Raw genomic sequence first — 16265 nt, forward strand, 5'->3', positions numbered from 1 at the left:
CCGCCTACCCCGGTGACCAAGCGGGGCTCCGGCGGCTGGCCGCGGAGCGCAGCGTTGCGGGGGAGCCGGGCCCGGCCCGACGCCTCCGCCCCCCGGCGGTGATGCCCGCCCGGGCCGGGAGCCGGCGCGCCGGGCGGCAGAGGGGAGGGAGGGGAGGGGAGGGCAGGGGGTGGGCGGCCCCGCAGCCCCCCCTCTCGTCTCCGCAGCGCGGCCCGTCCCTGCCGGCACCTGCCTGCCCGCCCCCTCGGGCCACTGCCGCGCCCCGACGGCCCCGGCATGGACGCGCCCGGCCAGCCGCCCGCCGGCCCCCAAGCCGGCCCCGAGGGCGCGGCAGCGCGACAGGGCCCAGGCCCCGGCCCGGAGGCGACTATCGAGGAGGAGGAGGAGGAGGCGGCGGCGGCGTACGTGGAGATCCGCGGCTCGCCGCAAGGGCCGGAGGAGAGCCGCCAGCCCCCCGAGCTGGCCCCCGCCGGCGGCGCGGAGCGAGCGGCCGGTCCCGCAGCGGGAAGCGGAGCCGGCAGGACCGGGGATGTTGGGGGCTCGGTGAGCGGCGGGCCGCCAGGCGCGGCAGCGGGGCCAGCATCCTCGGGCGGCGGGCGGGATCGCCCGCCGCCCCCGGGTGCGGCGGCTGCGTCGGGATGCGGCGCCGACCCCGGCCCCGGCTCCGGGGGGGCGGCGGGGAGCGGCGGGCCGCCGGAGGCGGGGGCCTGCCCGGAGTCCTCCTCCTCATCCTGCCCGTCGCCGGTGACCAAAGCGGACGGCTTTCCCGCGATGGGCGACCCGGTGTCGACGGAGGGCAAAACCTCCTCGTCCTCTTTCGGCTACGAAAGTGAGGAGGACGAGGGCGCGGGGCGGAAGACGGCCCCCCCCGGCGCCCCCCCGGGCGGCCCCCCCTCCGGCGGCGGCGGCGGCCGCGACGAGGCGCACTACATCAGCACGCAGGAGATCCAGCTGAGCGAGGTGGATCACGACATGGACTTCGACGCGGGGCTGGCCGCCCGCTGGGACTTCGAGGACAACAACGTGATCTACTCCTTCGTGGACTACGCCTCCTTCGGGAGCGACGAGACCCCGGGGGACACGCCGACGGAGGAGGAGGAGGAGAATAGCTGCTACCTCAGCACGACCACCAGCGACCCCAACAACCAGACGGACAGCATCGACAACACCAGCAGCACCGAGATCGTCAGCCTCACCTCCGAACACGACACCCCCGGCGGGGACAAGCGCGCCAGCTCGGGGGAAAGCCGGTCCAAGCAGCCCGGCCGCCCCGGCGGGAGCCCGGCCGCCCAGCTTCTCCTATCAATCAAAGCCGCTTCCCGGGCTATAAATGAGTCTAGCAACGTGCGCGGAAAGCAAAACACTATTTACGCTGCCAAGCATGAAAGCGACATGAGCCTCCGTGTCCCCGCGGCTCCCGAACGCAATGCGGGTTTAAAACCGGACGCGGTCCGCGACCACGCGAAAAAATTCATCGCGGTCCCCGCGCGGCTGCAGACCCGGTGCGGGGCCGCCAGGGCGGGGGAGCACTCGAGCGGCGCCTCCAGCGCCGTCAGCGAGCTGGACGATGCCGACAAAGAAGTGCGGAACCTGACGGCCAGGGCTTTCCGCAGCCTGGCGTACCCCTACTTCGACACCCTGCGCCCCGGCTCCCGCGCCTCCTCCGCCTCCCTGCCCGACAATGCCCTGGGCATCAACCGCTGGTCCACCTACCTGGACCTCAAGTGCGGCAGCCTGGGGCCGAGAGCCGAGCCCAGCCTGCTGCGCTCTGGCCGGTCGCAGACCAAAGCCCTCGAGTTCGTGGTCAGCAAGCTTGACGGGGAGATCGCCCACGTCGAGGCGCCGCGGGGGCTGCGGGGGGGCTCCCGGGTGGTGACCCTGCTGGACCTCGGTGATGCCCCCGAGGCCGGGCCGCCCCCCGAGGCGGGCGGCGGGGACCCGCCGGCGGCGGCGGAGGGCGGCGGGGGGGGTCCCAGCAAGAAGTCCAAGTTCGCCTCCAGCCTCCTCAAAAACGTCATCTCCAAGAAGATGCAGCTGGAGCACGAGTTCAAGATGGAGCGGGGCGAGATCACCGACACCTCCTACACCGGGCTGGCCGTCGGCCGGGAGCCGGAGACCCCCGGCGGCGGCGGCGGGCGGGAGCGGCAGCGGGAGGGCGGCGTGCAGCGGCAGAGCTCCCGGCACTCGGAGGGCGGCTCGGACTGCACCGGGGCGACGGCGGAGGAAGCGGGCGAGGGCGGCGGTGGCCGGTCGCCGGCCTCCAAGGCGTCGACGCCCCGCGAGGGGAGCCGCAGCCTGGACCGAGCGCTGCCGGAGGAGCTGTGCGAGGTGAAGCGCAGCGCCTCGGAGGCCATCAAGGCCACCTTCCTCCGCAGCCAGAACAGCGCCTTCAGGTCCTGGAAGGAGCGGGAGGCGGAAAGGAAGGAGGAGAGAGCGCCGGTCGGCAAGCTGAAGCTCTCCTCCAGGCACGACTGGCGGGCCGACCTGGGCGAGATCTCTGCCGGCAAGTCCACCAAGATGTCCCGTCTGTTCGTCCCCGCCATCCAGCACACCCCCCGGGAGAAGGAGCCCGGCAAGCGGGCCACCAAGTGCTCCGCCGCCGCCTCCTCCTCGCCCCTCGCCGCCAAGCCCAAAGCCCCCGAGATCAAGATCAGCCTGGGGAACCTGCAGCAGCCCCGGGACGGCGCCTTCAGCATCGCCCAGCTGCTGACCCCGCAGATCGCGGGCCGGCCGCCGGAGGAGGGCCGGGGCCAGCAGCCCAAGCCGCCCAAGGCCGCCGGCGACGGCCCCGACAGGGTGCCGCAGTTCCTGGTGCGCGACGTGAGGGAGGGCAAGCACAGAGCGCAGGGGCCCCTGCACCAGGTGCGGGACGTGCGGAAGCTCATCAAAAGCTCCTACAGCTGCGACTCGGGTGATAACAGCAGCGACAAGGGCAGCGTCGCCTCCGACCAGGGCGGCCCGGAGCAGAAACCCCGGCAGCAGCTGGTCATTGCCGGCGTCCCCAGGTCCCTCTCTCCCGTGGTCATCACCTGCCAGACGGTCGGCCCCGCCAGCACCAAGTCCACCGAGGCGGGGGCCAAGGCGGCGGGCAGGGCGCCGGCCTGCCCCCCGGAAGGCACCGTCCTAGTGCACCGCACCTCGGGGAGGCTGCCGGTGGCCACCATCGCCCCCAACAAGAGCGACCCGCGCCAGCCGGCCGTGCTGAAGATCGTCTCCAAATCCGCCGCGCCCTGGCGGCACCAGCCCCCGCCGCCGCCCGCCGAGAGGGGCCGGGGGCCGGAGGAGGACCCGCGGGAGGAGGGGAAGACGGCGCCGGTGCAAAACGCCCTGGAGAAGCTGACGGCGGCGGTGAGGAGCATGGAGGAGCTCTACAGCTTCAACAAGCGCGAGTGGAAGCGCAAGAGCGACCCTCTGCCCATCACCGACAGCCACGTCCTCTCCCTCATCGCCAGCCAGGAGCGGGCCGCCGGGCCCCGGCCAACCCCCCCCGCCGCCGCCGCCGCCCCCGCCGCCGCTCCCCCCGCGCCGCCGCCGGCGGAGAAGGCGGAGGAGCCGTCCGGCAAGGGCCCGGGCAGCGAGCGGCTGCCCCGCCGCCCGTCCAACAACGCCGCCGACAAGGTCTCGGCCAAGGCGGCCGCCTTCGAGAGCCTGGCCCGGCAGCGGCAGCGCGCCCCGCCGCCCCCCCGCGCCGAGCCCCCCGCCGCCCCCCGCGCCCTCCTCACCCTCCGCGGAGCCGGGGGAGCCGCAGCCGGGGCCGCGGCGCCGGGCAAGCCCCCCTCGGAGGGCGGGCTGCGGGGCCAGCCGGCGCCGCGCTCCCCCCGGCTGCCCGCGGGCGACGGCGATGCGGAGCGCGGCCCGGACTGCGGGAACTACCTGGCCCTGCCGCTGAAGGCGGCCGCCGAGCCCGCCTCCCCCCCGTCCCCGGTGGCGGGCGGCGGCGTCCGCCCCAGCCCGGCGGCGGCGCTCTGCAGCCTGCAGCCCTTCGGCACCGCTAAGCGCCCCGGCAGCCCCGCACCCCCGCCCGCTGAGGAGCGCCCCCCCGCCGCCGCCGCTCCGCCGCCCGCCGAGGCTCCGCCCGCCGCCCTTTACCGCCCGCCGCTGCCCTTCGCCGCCCTGCCCGGTGCCCCGCCGCCGCCGCTCCTCTGCTTCTCGCCCTCCGTGCCCGCCGCCGCCACGGCGGCCGAGGCCTTCCCGCAGACGCAGCGCAAGGTGCTGCTGGACGTGAGCACCGGGCAGTACTACCTGGTGGACACCCCGGTGCAGCAGCCCCTCAAGCGGCGCCTCTTCGACCCCGAGACCGGGCAGTATGTGGAGGTGCCGGTGCCCCAGCAGCCGGCCGTCGCCCCTGTCCCGCTGCCCCTCTCGCCCTTGGCCCTCAACGCCGGGGCCTACGGGGCCACGTACATGCTGTACCCCGGCCTCCTGCCCGCTGCCGCCATGCTGCCGGCCGGCGCCCTGCCGCGCCCGCTGTCCCACCCGGGCAGCGATGCCAGCGCCCCGGCGGAGCCCGGCAGCCCGGCCGCTGCAGCAGAAGCGGCTTTCGCCGAGAGCCCCTACTACGTGGCTACCGGCAAGGGCCCGCCGCCGCCACGGCGTGGGGCAGCCGAGGCAAAGCCAGTCATCAGCATCACAGCACCAGCCACCGGCCCACGGATCGTCGCACCACCCTCCTTTGACGGCACCACCATGCGCTTCGTGGTGGAGCACCGGTGAAGAGCGCGGGTGAGTGGGTGCAAGCCGCTAAGCGTGGTGGTCGCCAGCGGTGGTTAAGGGCCGACTGGGGTTACCAGTAACGGGGCCAGGGTCTGCAGGCAGGCCCTCAGCAGGACTTGAAATAGAGGCATAAGATAGAAATGCAAAGGTTACGCACGCCCATTGATGCAGTTTGGTATCCCTTGGAGCAGGTAAATACCCCCATTTTTTGGCCCGGAGGCAGTTTCAGTAGAAGCACACCGTAGCAGCTGCTCACACAGCCTGTATTTGTGCAGCCCCATGGCTGGGGGGCCCTGTCTCAGTGGGGTCCCCTTGCTCCAGGTGAGGGGAATGCTGCTGGGCACCTCCTCTGGACCCACCTTGCAAGCCCTGAAACAACCCCTCTGCCTTGGCAGCACATCCCCGATTTCTCACCTCTCGCCTCTTCCTCCTAAGGGGAGGAGAGCGCCTGTCTGTCTGCCCTGAGCCCCTGCTTCTCCCCATCCTTCGAAGAGTGGGAGAGGGGTCCAATGGAGGCAAACCCTTATTTCAGGTCCTTCTTGTTAGCGTGATGAGGGAGCGGGATATGTGAGGTAGAGCCCCATGCGCTCCCCGGTGCCATGGTGCTGCTGGCAAGGGCAGGGGTGCCGGCAGCTGCCTGCGCTGCAGGAGGGCTCCAGCAGAGCCCATGGGCACGGCTACAAATCGCAATTTCACACGGCTACTCTGAGCTTGGCCCGCCACAGTCCCGCCAGTGTCTGGTTACCTAGGGCTGTAACGCAGAGCTGGCCTCTAAATTTGGGGATGCGTGTGCAGGAGCATTGAGTGACACACAAGGAGGAGGGCACGGGGCTGGGCATACGGTGTGCGTCGAAACCAGGGTGAAGGATGTCTTGCGCAAAATAACCAAGGAATGATAACGTCTTCTTTTAAAATACCTGAAATATTAAGAAAACCCCTTCAGGATGGGTGTCGCTCCTCCTTTTGCCTCCTGTGTTAAAACACATGGCTCATCCTTATCAAGTGCAGTATTGGTCAGAGCTACCAAAAGTCTTTCATGGTTTACCAAAGACTCGTGGAGATTGTTCTTGGTGTATATCAAGAGGCAAAGAGAAACAGGAGCAACAGCTAGAGGTGTGGGTTTGTCGCCAGTTTGCGCCGGGTTTTGTTTGGTCTCATGCTAGAGGGTAAATTTTTTCTTCCAGTATTTGGGTTATCTTTTTTTGCTTCCGTAGTTCTTTTAATTTGTATCGTATGCTACGATGTAGCAGATTATTTGTTGAACGAAACCTTACTGAAATGCTTTATATGCTTCCTTCTTATCTGCTTGTAAATACTTTATCTCTGAAATATCATTCTTTTATCCTGGATATAAATGAAGTTGTTTTCATTGCCCTTTACGGGGTGTCTCAGGACAGGCAGAGTACCAATTTAAATTGAGGTCTACGGTGCTGCTTGAGTCGATCTTGCCAGTAAAGTCTTGATAGAGTATCTAGATAAAATGGCAAAAGCTATTTGATTTTTCCGTTTGGTCTATAGGGCAGATTTGGACCGGTAGCGCAAGGAATCAGTTACTTGGGAGACCTCAGGTTAGACACTCACTGGTTTTGAAAAGGGTATTTCTGTCTTACAGCAACTATTTAAATGAAAAGCCCTAGGTTCTCAACATTATTTCACTCTTTAAAATTGAAACCCATCATATTTCCTGGTGTGATTCGCCCCTCGTTTCCCAGGGTGTTATCCTGCCATGTCACATTTGCCACATCGCTACATTGATTGCCATGTAGGCACTCCTAGCTTGCCTACAACACCTGCTGTATCACTGCCATGGATGATGCTCTCGGCAAATTGCGCTTTCTTATTGGTGACACCAATAACTGCATCGACGGTCTGCTTTTTTACATTATGTCAGGGCTCTACCGTTGCAAGGCAGGTGTGAAAGCTGCCCCAAGAGGTCGGTGATGCAGAAATGTTTGTACTCATTACAGAAGGACATTCAGCAGTTTGAAGCCTTCATTTCGTCTTTTACCGTTAACGATGCCAAGACTCATGTTGTCTAACCCAGGCAGGGATGCCCCCTCCCTGCCGCCTCAGACCTGCCGCCGTAGGGGTCCCGCTGGCATATAATGGATGTGGTGTGGGGCTTCTTTTTCTTGACCCATTCTGAAAGTCAGTAAACCAAATGATTTTAACTGCGTACTGCAAGATGCATTTAGCTTGTCACCAGACTTCGGTTATTCATGTAGCTCTCAGTGGAAAATCAGGTAATATGCCAGAGGGGCATCACACTTATAGCCACTGCCTTCTTTCCCATTATTCCCTTCTGTCCTTTTCATTCACCTGTGCAGCCTTCATGTCCCAGTGGATATTTTTTCTTTTCTCTCTTTTATTATCTGCTTTTTTTTTTCTTTCCCCTACTTCTCCTGTATCTCTTTTGTCTTTCTCAATTAAGTGCGTTTGTTTCCTTGGGGTAGTGTTTTTGATCTAACAAGAACAGGAGTGTAATTTCATATGAATCAGAGGGTGAGCTGTTGATAATTTTTTCCTTCCAATTGCTTTACCATCAGATCAGGGGTTTTTTTGGTTGCAGCAATGCTGCGTAGATCCTAAAACTGATTTTAAAACAGACAGATTTCATCACATGAGCATGGTGTTTGAATCAAATACTGTCCTCTCAGGCCCCTTTTTTTCACTAACCGAAACAAGCTGAATCAATGCTCTTTCTTTCCACTCCTGTATTTCTTTCTGCACTGCATGTAATATCTTCTTCCCTTATTTACTCTACTTTTTTCACATCTTCCTTTACAAACTGTGTGACTGTGTCAAGGGCTGCTCCACCTTGGTCTCTGTCACCCCTTGCAGATCGCACGATAGAGCTGACTTGACGCTTTGGTGGTGGTGTGATGCCTGTTGGCACCAGATCCACAGCGCATCTGCTGCCCTTCCAGCACTTCGATCTGTGGCTGTTGCCCTTTTCTGCAGAATCAGTGGGATAAAATGGATCTGAGCAGTTTGGATTCTGGCAAAACCCAAGATGCTGTTTCTGAGCAATTCATAGATTTTTGATATACAGCAAGTATTAGAGAATATGTACGTGTTTCTGAGAGTTGTCATGAGGTCACTTTTCTCCCTCCTCTCCTTCACTCACAGCAGTGGGTGAGATTTAGCAACATACATCTTGCCTGCCCTGCTTCTTACTTCATACAGAAAAAAACCCGATGCTGCATTTAATTTCAAGTAAATTTGCCAATCTGCCTGCATCCGAACCTAGACAGCGCCGACCTGTAGTGAGCGGACTGCCTGAAGGGAGCTCGCTCCCAGCCGGAACGACCGAAATGTGCTTTTGACTTTTGTATCTATTCCCACGTTGTACTCTGGGGAGTTTCTGCCTTGTGATAGGTAAATAAATGAGCAAAGTAGAAAGTAACTGTAGTAAATTGTACTGCCAATATTAGAAGGGTATTTTTCCTTGCTCTGTTCAAACATGTGCCTCAAGTGAAGCCACCTTATAGCTACAGCAATACACGGGACATTTATTTTTGTGGTGAAAGTGGGCTAACTCAAATGGGAGCAGTTCTGTCCCCAAAGTATGCACACACACTTATTAGTTGTAAGTGTTTCTTCCTACCTGCTACCAGACAATCTATGCCTGCCTTTAAAAAGTAATTTTGTGTGGATAGCATGTATGAATTATTTTTTTAAAGGCTTATAAATTGATATTTTAAAACTTTGTTTTAGTTGTGCCCTATTCAGCAAAATGTATATTCTACATGATTAAGTCAAAAAGTCAACCTGCAGTGATATATGCAGTACATAGAATTTACTTATGCTGATGCCTCTGCTGAGAATTTAGTGAAGCACCCATCCAATTTCAGTGGGAAATACAGGAATATTCCAGGAACTAAAAGGGCTTCAACACTTGATCTAGTAAATCAGTCTATGAATGGAAATAAACATGAGCTTGTGTTCAGATCCATGGCCACCGAGGAAATGTTTAAATAGTGCTTAACCTTGATGCTGATGAAAGTCAAGTGTGAGCTTACTGACTCCTACCCGGGATGCTTTCCTGGGCCAGTGTGTAAGTCTTTAACTCCACAAATCTTGGAGCACATGATTATGGGCTGTTTCACTTTTGCTTATATGTGCCATGCTGGATGCTGTGTTTTGACAGAGCGCTCAGGTCGTTACCTTAAGCAGATGGATCACTTAAATCCCAGCTGGATCGCTTTGCCCTCTTTCCACCCACATGCATGGGGCTCTCCAGGACCAGGCCATGAGGAGCTGTGGGGTCATAAGGCAGCGCAAGTTCCACACTTTGAGCAGCAAGGGTCAGTTCTGCTCAAAAAATAAGGCTGCCCAGCCACTGATTTGGTTTAGAAAGTTGGGTACTATTGTCTGATTCTTGGCATTAGCTTAGGAAATTAGTATCAAGAATAGTTTGGCAATGAAGGAGATACTGTGCATTTCCCTGGAGTAGTTAAGATTGCTCTCTAAGAATCGGTTGTGGCAGCTTTCTAAGAATCTACATTTATTAATGATGTTCTTATGTTTGTTTGTTTGTTTTTTTCAGGGATAAGGAAGAAGAACCATGCTCCTTTAATCTGAAATACACTCGGTAACTCTAAACATACATCTTAAAAACTGCTTCTACAGTTTTCTCGGTTTTTTGCTCATCATACAAAACAAGTGTGTAAGTTTCTCCTAAATACCCCTAGTTTTGGAGTATGCATACATTTAATTACATGAGCAACGCTAAATTACTTCATTATTTTCTGCCAAGTTGTCTTTATATTGAAGCCAACGTTCAGGCTTTAGGCGTTGCCTCTGTGCTGGTGGCAGCAGTGCCGCTACAGCTGTTTGTAAAACGCAGGGTGTAAATGCAGCAGTGTTCCAGTGTAGATCGACGCACAGCTTCAGCTGGGTCCCTGGAACATGTTGTGATGATCCAGTGCAGCCCTGCAACTCTTCAAAAACAAAAATAAAGCCCTCAGCTTTCCCCCCCTCGCAGTAACTGAGGGTCCTCCCCATAGGCTTTGGGGACGATTTGTGATCAGATGTCTGTTTTGTACTCTGTACTTCTGCACTTGGAATTGCAAATGGAGAGATCTGTAGTATTTAGGTTATCTTTCGTGTTTGTTTTCTGGCGTGGTTCAAAATGGATTGTGTACATTTCAGAAAACACATTTGATTGCTTTCGTTCTTCATTTGCTCCTCTGTGCTGCGTTAAACACCGCAAGTTGCCTTAATTATGACAGCGTTTAAATACTGGAAAGCCAGAAATCGATGTAATATTTTTAGGCCCCACTTCTAAAGGAGAGGACAGCATTTACTTTTCTTTAAGACTGCAGTCTTTTCTTCCTTAAATTGCAACACTGCTGAGAACACAATCCTAGAGATTCCCCGGTGAGAGGAGTTTTTTAATGTTACAGCCCTAATAATATGTAGTCATTTCCTTAGCTGTTGTTTGACAGGCTTATCTGAGGGCCACATCCCTGCTATCTGTATTTGTGAAGAAAATAATTCTCCTTTGAACAAGGAAATATAAAATAAGATTACTCAAAATGCAGTGATATGTATGCCCATATGTCAAACTTTGCTTAAACTGATGATTTCGTTGCGAGCAACCAGTTTGTCTCAGTGAAAGAGAATTGTTACCATGACAGTGAAACTAAACTACAACAGTGTGTTCCCTGCCCAGAATTTCAGTTCAGTGAAGCACTTTGGGAAGCCAATAAATGTAAGATCAGTCCTAAATTATGTAGCATAAGGCTTTCTCAAGGTAACAGGTTGGAAATCTAAAATCTAAATGCAAACCCCAAAAGTCTGTACTTAAGCATTATGGATTACTTAAATCCACAGGCAGGATTTTCCTGCACCTGTTCTCAAGGTTTCCTGCTGCTAAGGAACTTTCAGGGTCTCGCATTCTTAAAGAAAACCCCAGGTTTTCATTTCCATGAGTAACTCTCAAGATACAGAAAACTCAGCTACAACTGTCTTTAGCCATACATGTGAGATTGTATTTCCAATGGAATTTATTTGTTTACAGGCACAAACTGGAATTGCCCTCAGGATGAAATGCACTGCAAGTATACACATAGTGAGTGATTTAACATAGATCTTCTCATTTATCTTCATCGTTGTGGAAATCCAATGAAAAAATACTATTCTAACCCTTTTTAAAGAGCTTGGCGTGCCCAACTAGAGCATATAGCATGTAAGCTTAATCCCCGTGCTCTTCGGTGGTACAGTCTACAGTTACAAGCTTTAACTTCCTACCGGGATTCAGGCTGAATGCCTCTTAAAGAAAACGAATGCCTCTTCACCGTTTTCACGGCTGATGAGTCTGTAGATGTTACGATTAGAATATCGGGGTTAAACAAAACAGTACTTCGGACTGCAGGACAGTGCAGATACCAGAGTAGATCGTCCACTGTGACATACCTGTGTATGGTACGTACATTATAATACTAGCATCCGTGTAGAAAAATGTTTTGTCCTATCTTTTCCTATATCGGTGCTCGGAGCGAAGTTTCACGTTACAGTTTACAAGATACAGGTTTGCACACACAAACTCAGGGTTTACAGTTTCACCCGGTGTACTTGAAAGGAAAAAGTTGCGTAGGAAACAAAGTGCCCAGGATTTCAACATGTATTTGTTGGAGGAAAATTTTGCAGTTTTTTTTTAACTGCCTGTGGAGACGAAAGCAATGAAATGAGGCGATACCAACAGGTATTTCTTTTCTCAGGGGAGATTTCTTCAGTGGAATGTGGGAATGTGTCAATTCTAACGTCAAACAGTGTTTGCTTAATTTTGTTTATTACTAAAGAGACTCCATGTTTGCATCAAGGGGTCAGTTTTGCAAGGAACTGAGCTTCACAGATCCAGTCCAGCAAAGCCTTCACATGCGTCTCTAACTTAAAATATCTGAGCAGGTTCCTGGGGGCTTCATGGAAGCACAGTCTCTTTTTTTTTTTACCCATCAACACAACGCTTTGCTGAACTTGGCCTGGAGCACTGAGTGCCTTGCAGACCCGAGTCTCGGGTTCTTCCCTTTATACATATAAAACTGGAGCTCTGGGCTTGAGTCTAGCCGGACCCAGCAGATAGCGCCGTGAAAGGTCGCCAGAAAAAAAAAACCGGTAATATGGTGCTCCTCCATGTATACCCAGCGGTGAATTTCTCCAGTTGATGGGGTGATGTGTAACCACATATCTTGGATTAGAGTCAAGCCCTCCGTGTCAGGGTTCACAAGCTGCTAGTATTATATGTTTCACGGTGCAGTCATAGTACGTTACAGCTGAAATTCACCCCATGTGCAAAGCAGGGCAAACTCCTGTGCACCACTCGGGTTCCCTCCCAGCCCTGCCATCAGGGTTTGGGCTCTGCAACAGCCGACCAGCCGCTTCTGCGCTTTTTCGGTCAGGGTCCTGTTAAAAGTTTGAGGGGGACTGGAGTGATGCACAATTGTTGTTCTGGTCTTTTGCAGCAGGGTCGGTTTCACTCAGTTAAATTTAATCCTTGGTGAATCACTTGATGAATGATTTAAAATGTATTTATGGGTTGTGTGGTTTCTTTTTTTTTTTTCTTGTCTGCATTCAAAGCTGCCTTTACTCTCTAGTGTTGATGGCCAAAGTGTCATTCCTGATGCTTATAAATTACCATTAACTTGTGGCTACCTGAGAACACATACAGTACTTTAAAAACGCTTGTGTTTTTTCCCTTTTCTGTTTTTTTTTCCTTCTTTTTTTCCCTCTTTTCTTTTCCGCCCCTTTTTAAGGGGGTGGGTTATCAGTGTAAAGATATTTAAAAGTGCAAATGTGAAGTAAGGATAACGATTGATAAGAGAATGTGGGTGGTATGTCTGATGAGAGAGCGGTGGGCTATAAGGCAAAGGGGAAAATGCCATGAACGCATTGTGCTGATGATTGTTGCCTGTGGGGGAATAAAATCAAAAAAAGAAGATACATAACTGGAGAAAAATGGACTCTCTGAGCTGCTCTCAAGGTAGACGACACTGTGGCAAGTGCATAGCCGAAGCCCAAAGTGATCCCGCTGCAGGATGCCGTGAGCCTCGACTGAAGGACAACAGAGTCGCTCTGAGAGTTGCACTAGCAGCGCGTTGCACGTCGGGAACGCTTCAGTACGTCACGACCACGCGAGAACGGACTTCCTGAAACCGCTGAGTACCAAAGTTTGTAACTGAATGAGTTAGCATTTGTATTATGTTGGGGTTTTTGTTTTTTGGTTTTTTTTTTTTGAAGGTTATGATAAATAAAATGTATTTTTCAGTAAAAGACACACTGCAAGTAAGCCTGCAGCTCCCTGCTTGGTTGTATTTTTGTGAAGTTACCTTTGCTGTTGTACAGAACAAGTGACAACAGAGGCATTACTTGGTTCAACGTGTAGACAGTAAGAGAAGAAAAGATTTCACTGGAGAGCAGATCCAAAAGCCCGCAGTCAGAGTCTCCCCAAGTTTGTCCCAGTGTTGTCTCTTTCTGACCTGATCTCACTGTTCATTCTGCCCTCTTAGGACAAAGGGAAGCTGGGGGCATTGCTTCATTTGACTCTCTTTGGTTATTTTTTTTTCCCAGGTATAACTTAAATGAAAAAAGAAGTCCCCGGTTTCAGTGGACTAACTTTGACGGGTATGTGGGTTTGGGTATCCAAAGAACTGCATTTTTCTGGGTTGTAATGGGTTCAGAGAGAGCAATTAGTGGGGTGAATAACTTTTTTTCTGCTCATTTCCTATGTTATTTTCATTGTCTAATATTGTGATACAATCAAAAATAGAATCACTTTATTAGTGGATAGCAGTACTGCTTGAATTATTGCCAGGAAAAAGCCTTTTGCTGCTTTCATGTGTTCCTTCTACTCTAATGGAGATTGAGTAGCTTTCTGATGTTAAGTCCAAATGTTTAAGAAAGCATGAGTCAAACACCAAAAAATCACAAAATGGACCTGAAAACTAAAAGATCAGTTCTGCAGTTTAAAAGAAGACTCAGTTCTCAGTTTTAGTATGTAAGGGGCACATTAACACGATCTTCCCTTTAATCACTTGCCCTAGATGCTTAAAGGAAAAGAGATTCCCACCTCATTATTTATCTGCAAGCAGTACAGTATAAAGACATCTACTGTGCATTTTATCATTCCAAGGCATGGCTACACAGTCTTCCTACCTTGCTGGAAGCACAGTTTACTGGTAAAACAGTGGTTTGGTGTTTGTCTCATTCTCTCTTTTTTTCTGGATTCTTTGAAATTTGTACCTTAGCATTGCATTTAGGATAGATGTCATCAGTGATTTCACTGCCAATGTATAGTTAGTGACTCCTATACAGAGATACAACTGGATTCATTGGCAGACCCAAAAGACTTAAGAGAGGAGTGAGAATAGATGTTGAAAGGAAGAATTGGGAAAAGGGGGGAATGAACTGGGGAGGGTGCAGCCACGCAGGCTTAGCTCAACATCAGCAAGCTGGGTGACCGCAGGAGATCAAAGGATGACCAAAACAGAACCAAATTAACAGTGCGTGTGTAGAGCGGAGAGAAGATCACTTTGTTCGAACTAGAGGAGTCTGAAATTGCAAAGGGACCTGGGGTTGTCAACGTGAAAATTTGGGAACTGCTCCTTTATTTTTCTCCAAAGAGAGCTCCTGGAGCCTGATTTCAGCGGACGTCTGTAACGAGCTCTTCACAGCACGGCTGGTGTCTCAGGATAGATGGGTATTTTTAAGCTGAAGCCTCTACAAAAGAGAGGTCAAAAGTAAATATGCTGAGAGACATGAACTCTAAGCTTTTCCTAAGGGACCCGGTCTTGCAGCCAGTATTTGCCCAACAGCAATGTGCCTTACACTACAAAAATCCGCTGGAACTAAAGTGAGAGTTTCTTATGATACCTTAAAGTAATCTGAAAAGTCAAGTAAACTATTTCTGGGATTCTCAAGGATAGGAGGAGAAAATTGTAAGTGTTTCTAAATAGTCTTTGAAACATCACTGGTAGGAATGATGAGACCAGAAGGTAGAAATGCAACACTTTTTGACAGGAGGAGCCAGAACAATGCAAAATGGGAAGCAGATGATCCCCTGACGTCAGATCTGAGCAAGCTATCCGGGATAAAACAAGGCACTTCAATGATAATGATAATAATTTAAAAGCACCTATTTTGCAATTGCTGTCATCTTGGATTGTCAGTATTGAGAGCAAGTAATTCGCGTGCCAAACCCTACCCGTATCCCTCGTCTATCCAGCTGTTTCATTTCTGAGGTACCTATCACGTAGTTACCAAATCCGAACCTGTGGCTGCAGACTGGTGCCTGCCAGCCCGGCTCTGCCACTGCCCTGCTTTCTGTTGACCTCTGCTGGACAAGGCACGCGGTTCAAGCTGAAAATGTTAAAAACCTTGCTCAACCAGGACTTGTTTGTTTTGCTATTTTTAACGAATCCTCCTGTGTTCTAAGGTACAATGGCAGCATGTGTTATGCGGGCTTGTAACTCCTAAAACCTACCCATACTTAAGGACTGCTGTGTAACCAGACAAATTCTCTACCAGATGCTGTCAGTAAGTTAGAGTTGACTTTACACGTAACCTTCATGCGTTGGAAAGCTGGGATAAGTATTTTACAGATTGTTGCACGTGTGTTAACCCTAGCACCTTTCACCAAGTATCAATTAATTTTATTAAAAGTAAAGTAATTAAAATTACGATCTTGTCCCCGCGAACAAAGGGAAAGGAAGGCGCTGTCAGCATGACCGCAGGCTGTTCTGAGATCACGCTGATTTACACCCACGCGGCTCTGGTTGGTTTCTGTTATTGGTTGGAAAGAATGTATTTTACCAGCAGTTATTTACCATCAGGTGTTACAAAAATAATGATGTTTAGTCCCCATATTGCTAACCTGTACTGCACTGATGGCTTAATTCATAACCTCCTGAGGAGGTCTGCCTTCCAGACCATCAATCTTTATATTCCCCTGTGCTTTCTGCACCAGAATATGTTTGGGAGTGGAGTGAGAAACTGAATCCTGGAATTTGAATACTTTTTGAAAAGTATATGAAAAATACTCTAAAAATTAGCACTCCTTGAAAGTTGAAGGGGAAAGTTTCAAAATCTCTTTTGCAAGTGGGTTGCTTTTTGGACCTAGCTGGATTATCATTGCACTGTTCTTTCTGAGGCTTCCAATTAGAAAGTACTGCGCATTTGTTTGCTTCTCTAATCTTCATGTATGAAATATTGTTTAATTGCTACCATTGCTGATTATTCAAAAGTACACGTAACAGCCATTATTAAAGATGCATGGTGTGTATTTGTGATTAACCCCCACTGATTTGATAAACGCGCACAGTGTTTGCTTTGGTTGTAACCCTAAGTGTGTTTTCACTTCAAATGCAGGCTTAAGCGATGTATTAATTTCACGTTATTTTTAGAAGATTGTCAGTTCTGTTGTTTCCGTAGCTATGGAGCCCACATAAGGAAGCCGCAGCCTTCCATTACCCAGCTGTTGGACTAAACCCCTTCTGGAATCCCCATTATGTCCAGCTGTTAGGGTCAGATAGCTTCAGAAGCAAGTGTATTGC

General features: G+C 52.4%; 1 protein-coding gene across 1 annotated transcript; it reads left to right on the forward strand.

Annotated features, from left to right (window-relative positions):
* Nucleotides 1-276: 276 nt before the first annotated feature.
* On the forward strand, nt 277-13010 carry C4H4orf54 (chromosome 4 C4orf54 homolog). The gene is made up of 2 exons (XM_075092407.1): nt 277-4722; nt 9263-13010. The coding sequence occupies exon 1, from the start codon at nt 277-279 to the stop codon at nt 4711-4713; it is 4437 nt and encodes a 1478-aa protein (XP_074948508.1). The 3' UTR covers nt 4714-4722; nt 9263-13010.
* The last annotated feature ends 3255 nt before the right edge of the window (nt 13011-16265 follow it).

This window comes from Phalacrocorax aristotelis, chromosome 4, assembly GCF_949628215.1.
Source record: "Phalacrocorax aristotelis chromosome 4, bGulAri2.1, whole genome shotgun sequence".
NCBI lineage: Eukaryota > Metazoa > Chordata > Aves > Suliformes > Phalacrocoracidae > Phalacrocorax > Phalacrocorax aristotelis.